Genomic DNA, 15,428 nt, shown 5'->3' on the forward strand with positions numbered 1-15,428 from the left:
GGATGCTTGTGGTTCCTGTCGAATAAGCCTAGTATTATAGCAGAGATGGCCCAGAGCCACAAACCTTGCACCTAATTATGAGTGTCAACATTTGGAATAGGGACAATCATGTAGCGTGCATTTCGTCTGACTCAACATTAGGGCAGTTAGAGTACCTGAGAAGTGCCATAGCAATTGCACAATCCTGCTCACAGGTGCTGGGGGCAGTCCTGTGACCTTCCTGATTAAAGGGCTGCTCACTCAGTTCCCTTCAACATTGCTCACATCTTTCATAGTAGCACTATCCTCCTTCTCAGTGTAGCAGAAACGTGCACAATCAGGGTTAAATCTAAACTCCAAGCCACACGGTTGGAAGTCTTCCCAGCCAACTCACCACGACTGCGAAGAGTTATGTGAGGCAAATTGACAAAACAGGATGGACCTCTTACAGAAAAAAGAATCTAAGGAGACTCTGTTCACTTCTATTTCTGCAGAAGATAATCCTCCAAAAAGAGCTTGCCCTCCTGAGAAAACCCCGCCGGTAAGTATTTGGTTTTTTACTTCTTTTAACTTCCCTGGAAAATTCTTGAGAGCCTGCTGTTCTTTCCTTCCCTGTCATGTTTTCGCCTGAGACAAACACCATTCCTTACCTAGGTTTGCTATTAAAAGTTCTGAAGGAAACCTGATTAATCTGCTTGAACAGCAGCTCAGACAATAGAGGGCGGGGGGGGGGAATAGAACCAATGGTTTCTTTGGGAATTACCACAGCACATCCAGGTTTTTTGCTTGGAAAATGCATTCCGAGAATTTTTTCTTTTGAAGGAAGGAAGAACAATATAAGTAGGGCAGGCAGTGATGAGCCCACATCTTTGCTTGGTGTATTTCAAATGTAGAGGCAATTCCCAAATTCAACTACACAGCAACACATTTTTTATTTGGGTTAGTGCTGCTGTCACATTTTTGCATTTTCACAACTTTGTGGTTAAAAAATGTTATTCATTTATTTTTTTCTCTCCAAGGATGACAGGCTCTGAACCTTTCTAGATTATTAAAAGAACAGATTCCTGACTGTTAGAGCAATATGACAATGGAACCAATTACCTATGGAGGCAGTGGGCTCTCCCACACTGGAGGCATTCAAGACGAGGCTGGACAGCCATCTGTCGGGGATGCTCTGACTTGGATTCCTGCATTGAGTGGGGGTTGGACTCGATGGTCATATAGGCCCCTTCCAACCCTACTATTCTATGACTCTATTCTCAGTGCTGTATTTGTGCTAGCCCTGATCCATCACCAGTATAGTGATACTATGCTCCCATATTTTGAATGGGAAGTTAGTTTACAGGTTGCTGCCAGAGGAATTTCAGTGGTGGAATAATTATTCCCAAATTAGAAAGAAAGAAAGAAAGAAAGAAGAGAAAGATGTGCAGTAAAGCTCCAAAGAGGGAAGTACATAACTTTCAAAGAACTAAATAAAACAAGAGTGCATGTGTCAAAGGCAGGACACTGGTACAAAGAGAGAAGTGGAGACAACCTTGCTGGCATCCCTCATACATTCTGGGAACTGACCACAGGCTTTTGGCTCACATACTCTGGATTTTTTGCACACACACCCTATTCAAACACTAAGCCATGCATGAATGTCTGGCAAGACAGATGTGCCACATGTGTAGAGTGGGAAGGTGCAATGGGAAGGATGGAAAGATGTGATTTTTCTCCCCTACCACATAGGGAGAAGATCAGGAAGACAACATCATCATCTCATCAGGAATAGTCATCGGGTGGTGGCTATTTAAATAAACATTTAAATAAGTATTCTGGTTATTAGAAGGCTTTCTCAGTTACTAGTATAAGGACTTCTGGGACTGTATTTCATTTGCAAGCACAGATGCGGAATTTGGGCTAGAGAAAAGCAGCTGGTGGAAGGGGACTTCAAAGAGGGAAAGTGGTGGACTGGGGAAAGATTAAGTACCTGCCTCCTCCTTCTCTCCCGGCGATCTTGCCCTCCCAGCTTTTCTTTGCAGAAGAAATAGTGACCAGGCTTTGAAACATGGGAGTCAGAATGTGTAGTTCCAACCTGGAGGAGTCATTTATTCAGATTTTCACTTCCATTCTCATTAATGATTTTCACGTCTATTCTCAATCCTCTCTAAATTCCACCATGATCCAAATACATGTGCTTCCTGGATTGTATATGAACGTAGCAGGACTGTTTTTTCCCAGGCTTCCATGTGTGTTGCTCTGTTAAGACAAACAGTGCCTGTAGCAATGCTAGGCACATGCATAACCGTGGTGTAGTGGGGCCAGGGCTCACAAGGGTGCAGCATCGGGGCTTTTTTATTAGCAGGGATGCAATACTGGCACTGTTTTATTAGCCGGGGCATTGACATCTGCCACACCCACAGTGACTGAGACTTCCCTGCTCTCTCTGAGCTTAGCTGCAATCCTCACAGTAGCTGGATGGAAGTGAATTTTCCTAGCAGCAACATCTTGTTCCCTCTTGTAATTCAAAGTATTTTGCTGTAGCTTGTTCTTGTATGGGCAACTAAGGAGACCCATTCGCTTTACAAAAGACCTACTTCTGGTGGAGATGAAAACTGCTAGAGCTAGTTTGTTGATATGGAGCCACACAGCTTCCTGAATTTTTGGACTCTCCTTGGTGCTGGGCCTATGAGGATGGTCATGAGAGCACCTGCACTTAAAAATGTACCACTATAGCACTGTGCATAATTGTTCACTGAATAATGGGGAAAATCTGAATGAGCCCAGGCAAAGTACAAAATGGGGGTTAGTGCTCAGGAGCAAGCTTGATGTGGATCCTTATATTAATTAAATTCATCCAGGATTTTAACAGCATGATAGCATGTACCTATTAACGGAGCACTCCTAATAAGAGAACACAAATGCCCATCAAAGAATGTGTTTAGGAGAGAGCGGGATTGCAGCAACAGGCTCCAGCCCTTACCTTTGATCGTTCATTTAAACATGTGTAGAGAGGAGAAATTCATTCAGTTCATTCAGTTGACATTTAATGTGAATGTACCTGATTCTCATTATCTGAACCACAAATTAAAACTCAGTTATACTTTGATATTTGCACTTTTCTGATTTTGTGGTGCAATTCTCCAGTTAAAAAAATGCATACAAAAATGCATACGTTAGGGGAAAGTACGCACAAAATGCACATATTAGTTAAAATTATGTTCAAAGACACATTATATTAGGCAACATTGAGTGAAAAATGCATATGTTAGGCAAAATTGCATACAAAGATGTGTATATTAAGAAATGTGCATGTTTGCCATTTTAAAAAATCCCACATGAAAATGTGTGGGATTTTTAAAAATGGCAAACTGATGCAGAAATGGGGCAAAACAAATGTAGGGTTGGAAAAATGAGAAATGAAGAGAAACCAAAATCAACAGATTTGTCCATCCCTAGTAGAGAGCTACATGTGGAATTCTCATGTTGAAGGCTTTCTCTCTGTGTGAAGCAATTCTGCTTTTTCAGGATTCCTGACCACATGGAGAAGCCCTCCACACATAAAAGCTGTAGACACCACCATCCAAGCATGTTGATTTGAATGACTGTAAGGGGACAACCATGCTTCTCCAGGAGTGTTTTTCTGTCAAGGAGTGTTTCCTTCCATAAGCTGAGGAAGTGCAAGTCTAATTACAGTATTCAAATTTGTGGTTTGTAATTACAGTCTTCGAATTTGTAGATTTTGGCCTTCAATTCACCTAAACAGCTGGTTGCTATCAGGCCTATGTTAGCAGCACAGGATGTTTTGGGGGTGGAGTGTTTCACTGTGAAATGGGTTTATATTTCTCTGTAGGCTATGCTGCCCCTTTATGTCCTGGGATAACACCACAAAACGATGCAACAGCATTCTGGGGAAAATGCCAGCTAGCATTGTTTCCTTGTCATACAGTGAAGCCTCACAAAGTTGAGGACAAAAGTAAGGGCTTGGCTCTGAAAGCAATATTAGTGTCACTATGTTTTTGGGCACATAGTAATCCTTTTGTGTTTGGTGTCTGGAGACCCAAGTCCTCCTGAAATTATTACGTTCTTTTCCCTTTTATTTTTTCTGGGAGCAAAGCTTTCTCTGCAAATTACTAGACAGATGGAGTACAGATATGTCAGGATTTTTTTCTTGATTGGAATTGATAACTCAGTGAAATAAAAGGAAATTTCTAGAAAACTACTGGTGTTCATTCTGATTGGAGTAATCTATTCTGATGCACACATAAAGCTTTTTGCCAACAACAGTTTCCCCTTACACAAGCTGTCACTTTACCAAGTGGCCATGCAGCTCCTCATGAAAAAAATTCTCAGTTCCTCCTTCACACATTACTTTGGACGCCTCTCACAGTTTCAGCACTTCTATCTGAAAGCGACCCACAATTGTGTCTTCTATAGCTTGAAAATATATAGAGAGGAAAAATATATATTCAAGCTTATTCACTTCCATTTGACATTCACTCACTCTGTTGATCATCAGTCTTTGAGACAAGCCTTTATTTATTGTAAGCTTTTTGTTTCCCTTGAATCCCTTCCCCAGGGACACCTGTCTCTTCTGTTTTGAAATATAGGTATGTATGTTTGGTTCTGGGATTCTAGGTTCTGTGCGCATTATTATGTAATGGTACATGACACTACCTTTTTCTGGTTTGCTTCTTTAGAAAGTATGTGGTACCAATTACCCTCTCAGCATCGTCTTCATCGTAGTGAACGAGTTTTGCGAGCGCTTCTCATACTATGGCATGAAAGGTGTGTGTTGTATCTTTCATCATTTCTCCTCAGCTTTTCTGAGGAAAATTCAGCTCTCTTTGCAATTTGTTTTGCCTCTAGACAGATGAAGGGCAGGGGGGAATTACTGGGAGGAATCATTTGGAGAGGTTCCTTGCCTGATTCCTTGGCTTCAGATCTAATATCTCGGTTGTCTCTGATAAATATTTTTGCTAATATGATAGACTGAAAGGTTATTGACATGGCACCCAAGTGTATCCTACCTCTTCCCTTTGAGGTCACAAATAGAAACAGCACTGGGACACTGCCAGCAAGGGGTGAAGCCTACAGCCTGTGGAGAATGATTGGGAGAATGGGGGAGAGAAATGAAGAGAGTGGAAAGAACTGTTGGTCTGCTGCCCAAACTTGCCAGCTTTTCCCCTGATGAAGGCTGTACACTTTAATGATGGCATGATAGCCAAAAGTTCAGAAAGGGCAATTTGCTCATCACTACGCTTTCATGTCAGTGAAAGAGGAACCTCTTTAATTTCTTCCTGCTATGCTGCTGGTAAAAGCACAATGCTTCTATCAGGGAAAAAGGTGGCAATGCCATCTGTGACCTCCCAAAAGTCTGTTACAAACTGGGGCTCCCATACTATTTATTAAACCAATCATCTTGTTTTTCTTGTATTTTCTCTCTCAGCTGTTCTGACTTTGTACTTTCTCTTCTTCCTCCACTGGGATGAGACTACATCTACTTCTGTGTACCATGCTTTCTCAAGTTTGTGTTACTTTACACCGGTCATTGGAGCTTTCATTGCTGACTCTTGGCTGGGAAAATACAAGTAAGGATGGATTCATTACTTCAAAGATATGGACTTTGCCCCCCCCCCTTAATTAAAGCAAAAATAGAGTTTTTCTAGTAGATGAGTACTATTTTTTTTTAAAAGACACCTTTGATATACATTCTCCCAAGTTGTTGCCTTAGATTTTTAATGTAATATCTCATGAACTTGCTATGTGTTAATATCATGTTATGAGGTTTTTGTTTACACTTTGATCAGTCTCCTTAGAATTGTATTTATTACAATCTGCATGCCCTGCAATATTTGAAAATAGGTGAAAATAGGATTCCTGTTTCATGTTAAGAGAACAAGGCCTGGTAGCATGGCAATGAGTGAGCTAAAGAATTTTTTGCAGAATTTAGTTCAAAATATACATTTCCCTCAACAACCCAGCACACCGTGTTATATGTAGGTACCGTACATTTGTATTTGTGTTATATCATATGGAATCCCCACACCCTTTTCCTCTTCAACTCATAATCTACTTGAGGTGTGAATGATTAGTGCTGCCTTATCTTAACCACTGAATCTGAATAAAGGAACAATTTATATTGATAAATGATCCCCCCCATCCCATGTTGGGGGAATTTATACCCAAATACCTTGAACTTTCGAAGTTTCATTGTCCTCCCTTTCACTTGAATTGGGGGACAACCCCTTTATTGTTAGAGATACATGGAATATGAAGTGGCTTAGATTAGAGAAGGAAAAATGTATGTACATATTTTTATATCTCTTTGTATAGGGCACGTGTAGGACTGTGAAAGGACATTGCAGTCACCTGATCTGCAATTCCATTTTGTGAAATGGAGTGTGTGTGTGATTGAACCCCAAATCCCTCCCTTCCAACATTCTTTAAAGGGCTCCACAGAACACAAAGATAGATGTCTGATCAGGTTGCAGAATTGTGTGTGCGACATTATTTGTGTGTGTCTGATTCAGCATCCAAGTAGGGATATACTTGTGAATGGCCTCAAGATAGATTGAGGCTTCTCTGTTGAATTATTGCCATTATATGGTAGTGTTGTTGTGTGATCCAGTTTTCAAGTCAAGATAAACTTTGGTTCAAATTCACTTTCCCCCAGCAATTAGAAATGCAGTGAGAGAAATAGGTACTGTACCTATTAAATAGCTAGAGTTTGGAAGTTATGAGAGGTTTTTGTAAGAAAGGCAAAAAGAGGCAAATCTCAAATTGGTGCTAAATGGATTGGGGGGGCAGCAGGAAATGCTGTATATAGATGCCTTTTTGAAAGACAGTTATAAATATCAGTGGATACATAATGAAATTAACATTACACTAATGATAATACTACTTATTAAAACAATAATAAATAATACTGATGAAATAACATTAAAACAAGATGGAAATGAAACAAGGGAGTAACAAAATTGACTGTCATACATTGGAAAATGGCTACATCATGTTGGGAGTGGGGGAAATATGGTATATTGATTTTCTAATACGATAGAATGCTATGCAATGCTGTGAACCGCCCAGAGAGCTTTGTCTATTGGGCAGTATAGAAATGCAATAATACATAAACTTTTTAAAAAATAGTCCCTTGTTTTATTTCTGATTCTGAAGTTGTTCTATGGTAGTGAGAGCCATCCACTCCTCCTCCCCCCACTGCTAATGGTGGCACCATGGACCTACCAAACAATCCAATTCAATTTCTGCAAGGAGAAGCTGCCCTTTTGTTCAATTAGAAAGCCTTCCAAATTGTCTGTGTTGAAGATTGGTCAGCAATATGGTAGGTTTTGAGCAGAATCTAAAGGATATTGGGTGCACCTAGGTCCAAGCTACATTTGGAAGGGGCAGCCAGGAGTCTCTTTTACCCCATTCACATATAATGGGGGGGGGGAGAGTCTACTATGTACAAGAAAAGGAGTGCATGGAGGGAGGGGAAAAACTGGACCACTTCCTCACCTTGCCTGACTGCACTCTGTGGATTTAAATATTTTTCACCTGTCTAGCTCACTTCCAGTATTGGAGCTGGGATGGGAGAAAAGTGCTTAAAGCAGTGAAGCCAAAGTGAGGTAAGAAGTTTGGGGAGTTGCTGCCATCTCCCAAATGATCTCCCTTTTCATATAAAGAGTAGGACCCATCCTTTTTTTAAATAGGGCAGACATGTGAACAACACCCCTGTCATGTCTAGTTTCGCCATAAGCTTCATTGAAATCAGTGGAGCCCAACTCCACTGGGTTTACTCATACACTTCAGTATCCCTGATTTCAATGGGATTTGAGTTCATCTGAATTTTTCTGGATTGCACTCATAGACAATAATACAGGACACAAACTACCAAGCACACTGCCCTTAACCATTGCTCAAGAGTTGTGCTCAGAATGGGGGGCATCTCCGTTTTTGGCCAGGAATGATTCAGATGACTGATGGGAGCAGCGCAAGCGGTTGACGTGCAGCCAACCACAATTGTAACTGGAATGTAGATCAGTGCCATCTCACCTTTTTGTTCAGCCATAGCTTTCTCCAACACTTTGAAGAGTGATAGAGAAAGGGGAGTTACGGTTCGGGTAGAAAACTGGGTAACAGAGAAATGCTTGTCTCTTCCCTATCAGGAAACACAGATGCGTGTTCTGCTTTCAGATTATAAATCATGCCGCTGCCTTTCGCTGACAGTGTTTTCCCACATTTCCTCTCTTCTTCTACAGAACAATCATTTATCTTTCCATTGTTTATGTTATTGGGCACGTGATCAAGTCAGTTGGGGCAATACCAAGTGTGGGAAACCAGATTGTTCATGTGTAAGTAATGAGGAAGCTGGCCTGCTGTGTTTTGATAAGGTTATTATTAATTAACTTGTATTAATGTATCGAGTGTTCAAATGCACCTTGCAATAAGCTCTGTGGGGCTCTATCCAGCCTTCTGTTATCTTGACACAATGTGTTTTATCCCTGTCTTGTCTGGACATCACAACCCTGAAAGCTGCCAGGGCCTTGCGTTAGAAAACCTGCCCGTCTTTAGTCTCGGGGTGCAATGCATCAAGCCTTGTTCCAAGCATAGCCTCCATTCGTTTCAGTGGTGAGAGTATCCCTTGGAGGACTTGCCCTTGGAACGCAGATCACAACGAACGAGCTGCAGGGGAACCTCTGTCCAGAGCCACAGGTGTGCTCACTGACGGCAGCCGTTGGTTATTTTTAGCACAGCAAAAATGTTTCATTTTGCTTTGTGCTCAAGAACAAACATGACCAACCCCCCCCCCCCAACCACCGTTTTAAAAGGTGTCTCTGGTATTCTCAGAAGTCAGGGACTTATGCAGGCAAGGACAGAGCCCACCCTAGAACCTCGAGACTCCTGGTTGTGTCCAATTTCCTACCACCAGCAGCTCCCTTGCATCATTTAATACAACTTGGCATCTAAGTTGGGGGAATCATACTGTGTGTTCTTGTGGCCGCACCAATGTCATTTACCACAGGTGGTGGCCCCAGTTGACACAGTGAGTTCTACTAAACAATATCAATGGCTACTACTCATGATAGCTATATATTACTTCCAGTATTGGAGGCAGTATGCCTCTCTATACCAGTTGCTGGGGAACACGAGCGGGAGGGTGCTCTTGCACTCCTGTTCTACTTGTGGGCTTCCCACAGGCATCTGGTTGGCCACTGTGTGAAAAGAATGCTGGACTAGGCAGACCTTTGGTCTGATCCAGTATGGCTCTTCCTATGTTCTTAATATGGCTGGGAGGTGGAAAATTCTCCATAGACCAAATTCATACATAGACCAACTTTCCATTATTGGAAGGGTTTTCAACTGGTTAAGTCAAATTCCACAATGCTAATACCTTGATTCATAGATTGTAGTGATGTTATTAGAATATTCCTACTTAGAATGGGCTAAATTTGGGCGAGTTTTGAATCTCATCTTAATCTTAGGCTTGATTCCTTCTGTTTTCTGAGAAAATCTTCCATGGTTTCTGGATTACTTGTCTAGGTTCCAGAGAGGGCATGTAGAAGCTCATTTAGATGTATGCCATAAGCACTACAGTCTTTCATTCTTTTACTATGTATATGTTACAAAATCCGAGCTGGCTGTGCCAGCATGAAATATGGTGGAAGGCAAGTTTTATTTTGCAACCTTCTGCAATGCCCTAGCACTGAGTCACAGGCTTTCCTAGGCTGATTTATTTTTTAAAAAAGTATATCCCTGCTCTCCATATTATCCAAGGAGGCTTATGAAATCACCATCGACATCATATTTTATGTAACGGTTTTGTTTTTTATGTTTCTTAATTTACCTGCACACTGCCCAACTTTAGTTATGGGGCAGCTTAAAAGTGCAATATATAAATAATACAGAGTAAAAAATAAAACAGCAACAGCACTAATCCAAATTCCATCTAACAGATAACCCCAGTTAATCACTTTGAACAGCTCACCTTTAAAAAGCTTGCCTAAATAAATAAGATTTGCGAAGCTGCCTAAATCTCATTAGAGAAGCACATTAGCAGGCTTTCTTTGGCAACCATTTCCAAAGCCCCATTCCAAAACTGTAAGATGTTATTTTTCCAAATGTTTGAATTGGGCCTCAGGCCTCATTCACCCTTCATGCTAATGGTGTAGGAGCAGCTTTCTTATGGCGAGATCCCAGACTAGTTCAGGAAGCATGTGAATGCAACAGTGTTTCCCAGGCTCTGGCTACCTGGGGCGTTCCCCTCTCCTGGATTAAAATTAAAATTGGATTTCCTCCCTCAATTAAAACTGGGGCAACACGATCATCACAGTGTGTCAAGGAGTTTTATACAGTGCTTCCAGTTGACTTAGGCTCAGCTCCCAGAACTATCTAGAGACATTAAGTTCTGCAACGTGGCTAATATTGCCTCTGAGCATCCTGCATGCCTCCAGTGATGACAGGCTGGGCTCCAGCACCTGGCATACTCAAGCATTTGCTGGAGCTCACATGTCCTGGCAGGGTCTGCCAGATGTGTTGCCCTGCCTGCCTGGCTTCTGGCCCATGACAATGGTACCAACACTGGGAAAGCATGCTCAATCCCAAATGCATGTTGGGGAGGAGGCTGGCAGCTGCTTCACTCCTCCTTGCCATCACAGACTTGTGAGTGGGCTTTCCAAGTGCTGCAATACTGTAATGGGCCAGGAGTTGAGCAGTTGCTTGGCTCTTGGTGCATCACAGTGCCACTGGTACCACCAGGTAAGTGAGCAAGTGAGAGCAAAGGGAAGGGGAAGTTGGCTGGTTGCAGCAGTGATGCCACCAGGAGATCCAAGTGACCCTGTACTCTGGAGGGGCCCAATCGTTGCTGGGGGTGAGGGGGAGCTGAGAGCCTAGGGCCCACTCCAACTTTGGAGTTAGGCATGAATGATGATGCTTCTGGGCTCCTCCTGCACCTGCCATCTGTAGCATGGGCTGCATCAGGGAATTCTGCCGAGCCCTCAGGATGATAACACTGCCCATAAAGTTGCAGAGAAAGGGGAGATTAATGCTACACAGGGTTGTCCCATTCCAAAAGACATAGAACAGTAGATTCATGCAAGATGGTGGCTTGGATTTTTGTCATGGTACACTTCAAGCTTTCTGGGGGCATATTTCCTGGGAATGACTGGAGCAAAGACTTACCTGGGCAGAGCTGATCCCACCTGGTTGTTGCTCTTTCCTGGCTTGGTGACAATTGGGTGGCAATCAGAATGGATACATGCCGCTAGCTTTGCTCACATGGTTCCTGCATTCCACTGCTTGCAGTAGCGGTGTGTGATCTTGCTCCTAGGAAAGTGACTGACACACAAGTGAGTCTCGAGAATATACTTCGGGGGATTCTAGTATGCAGTGTAGCTACGGAACTCTGCTATTATATTCTTCCCTGCAAGTCCTTCTGTGGTGCTGAGGTTTTCATCTGTGTTTGAAGGGTTCTGTCAATGACGGGCCTGTCTCTGATTGCTCTTGGAACGGGAGGTATCAAACCCTGTGTGGCAGCCTTCGGTGGAGACCAGTTTGAAGAGGAACATGTAAGTTCTTTGTTTCTTTTCTCCATGTTACTTCTTAATACTTTTATTTACAGGGCTTTCTGTTTATTTTAATATTACAGTCAAATGTAATGACACAAAGGTGTGGGGTTTACTCGTTTATGCAACAGAGGTGCCAGCAACAGAGTCCCTATATAAAGGGTAGCTTTGGATGTTACAAGGGGATATGTGAGTGGCTTGCTCACCTCCTTTCCAAGCTTGGGGAAGACAGGAAGTTGCCTTATACAGGTCAGACTTCTAGCCCACTATTGTCTACTATGGCTAGCAACACCTCTCCAGAATCTCAGGCAGAACAAGATCAGTTGCATTGCTCCTGCCTGATTCTTTTAGCTGGAGGTAGAAGGGGTTGAACCCGGGACCTTCTGAATGCAAAGCTTGTGTGGTGTCAGTAACAAGAGAAGGCTTCCAAAGAGAATGTAAAGTCTCAAAGGAAAACGTGCAACATTTGCTAATGGGGGATAACTACTCTTTGAGGTCTCATCAAAGGGGGGCATAGGTGGAACTGCAATGGGATATCATTGGGCAAGTGCCACCTACGATTACTTACTTCAGTTTGGTCCCTCCACCCAAACCTCAGAAAGTATCACAGATGAGCCACCATGTCTGGAACAGTAGTCATTGAATAAACAAATGACATTTTTTCATTCCCCAGCCAAAACCTTCTGTATACAAGGCAGAACCTGTTTCCTTGGAACCTGGTTTGCTATTTCCTTGTTAGCCCTTCCTCAAGCATTTTCCCTAGTGTCATCGCTGAAGCTGAGATGAAAATAGTATCTCTGTGCTCTTTGACATTTCCCATATGCCATCAGTAGTGGTCTCATGGAGATGGTATAAAGACCCCAAAGGACCACTGGGACAAACCTAGTGTTAAAAATAAAGGTAGCAAGTGCGGCATGCAACAAAACATTGCAAGGTATCCTCACCTCCTAAGGTTCCACTCCTTTTTTTCCTTTTCCAAACTGATCGTTGATACTTGACATGCCATCACTGCTGTGCATTCTATTTCTCAGTCCCCATTGGGCTGTTTGGTTTGTGTGTCCCCACTGCCTGAAATCGGGTTTCAAAGAAATTGCACTTCTGCAAAGCATGGGGTTCCTCCAATTATGCTGACCTCCTGTTTTGATTCCATTTCTGTAGTGAACTCATCACTTGGGTTCACTATTAAAGGTCGTGATTGGAATGTTAATGAGACTTGTGTTTCAAATAAAAATCATGCACAAAGCTGGCCACTGGAAGTCGGCCTTGGATTAAACTTTATGCTGCTTTACAAAATCACTGTCCCTTACTGCTTTGGCCCGGGAGCCTTTCCACTCACCTTGGGCACCTTTGTGTCCAAATTTTCTTTTCTTCCTGTCTCCAGTGTCTTTGTAGTTGCATATCTCCATGTCCAAAGCATGGGAACTTGTTCCTAATGTAAATGGGGAAATGGGTTACTAGCCTAAGTGTGTGTATGTGTTTAAATATCTCACCAAGGAATCAAACACCAAGGAATGCTACCAACTATATTACTAGCGCTTTAGAAAAAGACTTTGTATTTTTCTGGAAGGGCTTCCATTCTGGTACACTCACTATCTCGTTTGGCTTATGAGAGCTAAACAGATGGGAATGTACAATAGTGCATCTTCAGGATATTGCAAAAGATCAGTTTATTAACTATCAGAAGGGCAATACTTTGGCTGTCGATTTTACATGAGATTGTATATCCCTGCCCTGAAGTTTTCATCTTGACCCATGTCTGGAAAACAATATTAATGCATATAAGAACAGACTTAAAGAACAGAGAAGGATTTTTGTTAGGCAGAGAGCTGGAAACAACAGAATCATATAAACCAAGTAATTCAGAGTGGGGAAAAACAAATAAAAAGTTGTGTGTTTTTTTAAAGCAAGAAATAGTAATGGAGAAATTAGGACTCTTTCATCACTTATCTTACAGAAGCAGCTTCTGTGAGTTCTATCATTCCCACAAGTGTAACATTTAGGAAAAATAATAATTAGTAGTATTTTATAATCATCTTTTAATTAACAGCTAATTAGGATGTGATTGTAATTAAAAGAACAGCACTTGTTTTCAAAATGCTTTACACATTTCCTTCAAATTAATCACTGCACTCTTGTCTGAGAGGTTAAGTATTACCTTCCTGGGTTAAGTAGATCCCTAGTGGTTGCCAAAAGCTAATAGCTAACCAACCTAGAGACCTGTGAATGTTTCAGCCCCAAATTCCAAAGTCTGAACAACAACCAGTTCTTAATGTTTTGTTTTGGAAGATCATTATCATGTCCTCTGCCCCAGCCCTGTATTCCTTAAGTAAGACATTCTGAGGTCCACTTCTTAAGTAACAAGAACATGCCTTTGAGTGCACTCATGTTTTTGCTTTCTGTTGCTTATTGTAGCCTACAGAAAAGTGAGTGAATGCATCTGTCCTGCAGGGGAGATGCATAGGTTCCAGATACATATGGAGGGAGGTGAGGCTTGACACATCCAGCTCCTGCCAAGAGGGTATGAAGAGAATAAGGAGAAGGTAGTCTATATCACAAGGAACAGAGAACTTGTTCAACCCAGTGAGCAAGGGTGACCTGGAAGCTTTTATAAGCAGTACCACATGACTTACCCCCTTCATGGATCACTGCCTTGTTGTGGCAAAGGGGCTTGTGTAACTCAGTGAAGCCATAAGCTATGCTGTGCAGGGCCACCCAAGACGGACAGGTCATGGCGGAGAGTTCTGACAAAATGTGGTCCGCTGGAGAAGGAAATGGCAACCCACTCCAGTATTCTTGCCAAGAAAACCCCATGGAACATATCACAAGGCTAAAAGATATGACGCCAGAAGATGAGCCCCTCAGGTCAAAAGGTGTCCAATATACTACTGGGGAAGAGCAGAGGGTATTTCCAAGTAGCGCCAGAAAGAGTGAAGCGGCTGGGCCAAAGCCGAAAGGACACTCAGCTGTGGATGTGTCTGGTGGTGAAAAGAAAGTCCGATGCTGTAAAGAACAATAATGTTTAGGAACCTGGAATGTCAGATCAATGAATCAAGGTAAGCTGGAGGTGGTCAAACATGAGATGGCAAGATGGAACATCGACATCTTGGGAATCAGCGAACTAAAATGGACAAGCATGGGCAAATTTAATTCAGGTGACCATCATATCTACTACTGTGGGCAAGAATCCCTTAGAAGAAATGGAGTAGCACTCATAGTCAACAAAAGGGTGGGAAAAGCAGTACTGGGGTACAATCTTAAAAATGATAGAATGTTCTCAATACGAATCCAAGGCAAACCATTCAACATCACAGTAATTCAAGTCTATGCCCCAACCACTGAGGCCGAAGAAGCTGAGGTTGATCGGTTCTATGAAGACCTACAACACCTTGTAGAACTAACACCAAAAAAAGATGTCCTCTTCATCATAGGGGATTGGAATGCTAAAGTAGGAAGTCAAGAAATCACCGGGATAACAGGCAAGCATGGCCTTGCTGTACAAAATGAAGCAGGACAAAGGCTAAGAGAGTTTTGCCAAGAGAACACGCTGATCATAGCAAACACTCTTTTCCAACAGCACAGGAGGCGACTCTACACATGGACATCACCACATGGTCAATATCGAAATCAGATTGGTTATGTCCTTTGCAGCCAAAGATGGAAAAGCTCTATACAGTCAGTAAAAACAAGACCTGGAGCTGACTGTGGCTCAGATCATGAGCTTTTTGTTGCAAAATTTCGGCTGAAATTGAAGAACGTAGGGAAAACCACTAAACCATTCAGATATGACCTAAATCATATTCCTTATGAATATACAGTGGAGGTGAGGAATAGATTTAAGGGATTAGACCTGATAGACAGAGTGCCTGAGGAACTATGGACGGAGGTCCGTCACATTGTTCAGGA

The 15,428-nt window shown here is 42.3% G+C and overlaps 1 protein-coding gene across 4 annotated transcripts in view; it reads left to right on the top strand.

Moving 5' to 3' along the window:
* The first annotated feature begins 376 nt into the window (after positions 1 to 376).
* The window catches only part of SLC15A2 (solute carrier family 15 member 2), a 122,384-nt gene continuing 107,332 nt past the window's right edge, over positions 377 to 15,428 (top strand). For 3 of the 4 annotated variants that reach the window (XR_014784047.1, XM_084807333.1, XM_084807338.1), the window contains exons 1-5: positions 377 to 520; positions 4,662 to 4,749; positions 5,411 to 5,552; positions 8,223 to 8,315; positions 11,429 to 11,528. Coding sequence is in view for 3 of the 4 variants with exons in the window: in XM_084807333.1 (XP_084663459.1) it covers positions 416 to 520; positions 4,662 to 4,749; positions 5,411 to 5,552; positions 8,223 to 8,315; positions 11,429 to 11,528 (528 nt within the window). In the remaining variant the exon portion in view is untranslated. The remainder of the gene's footprint in view (positions 521 to 4,661; positions 4,750 to 5,410; positions 5,553 to 8,222; positions 8,316 to 11,428; positions 11,529 to 15,428) is intronic. The other variant, XM_084807348.1, reaches the window with a different exon arrangement.

The sequence above is a fragment of the Heloderma suspectum genome, chromosome 1 (assembly GCF_057233095.1).
Source record: "Heloderma suspectum isolate Gila_16-S chromosome 1, 16-S_ref, whole genome shotgun sequence".
Classification (NCBI taxonomy): Eukaryota; Metazoa; Chordata; class Lepidosauria; order Squamata; family Helodermatidae; genus Heloderma; species Heloderma suspectum.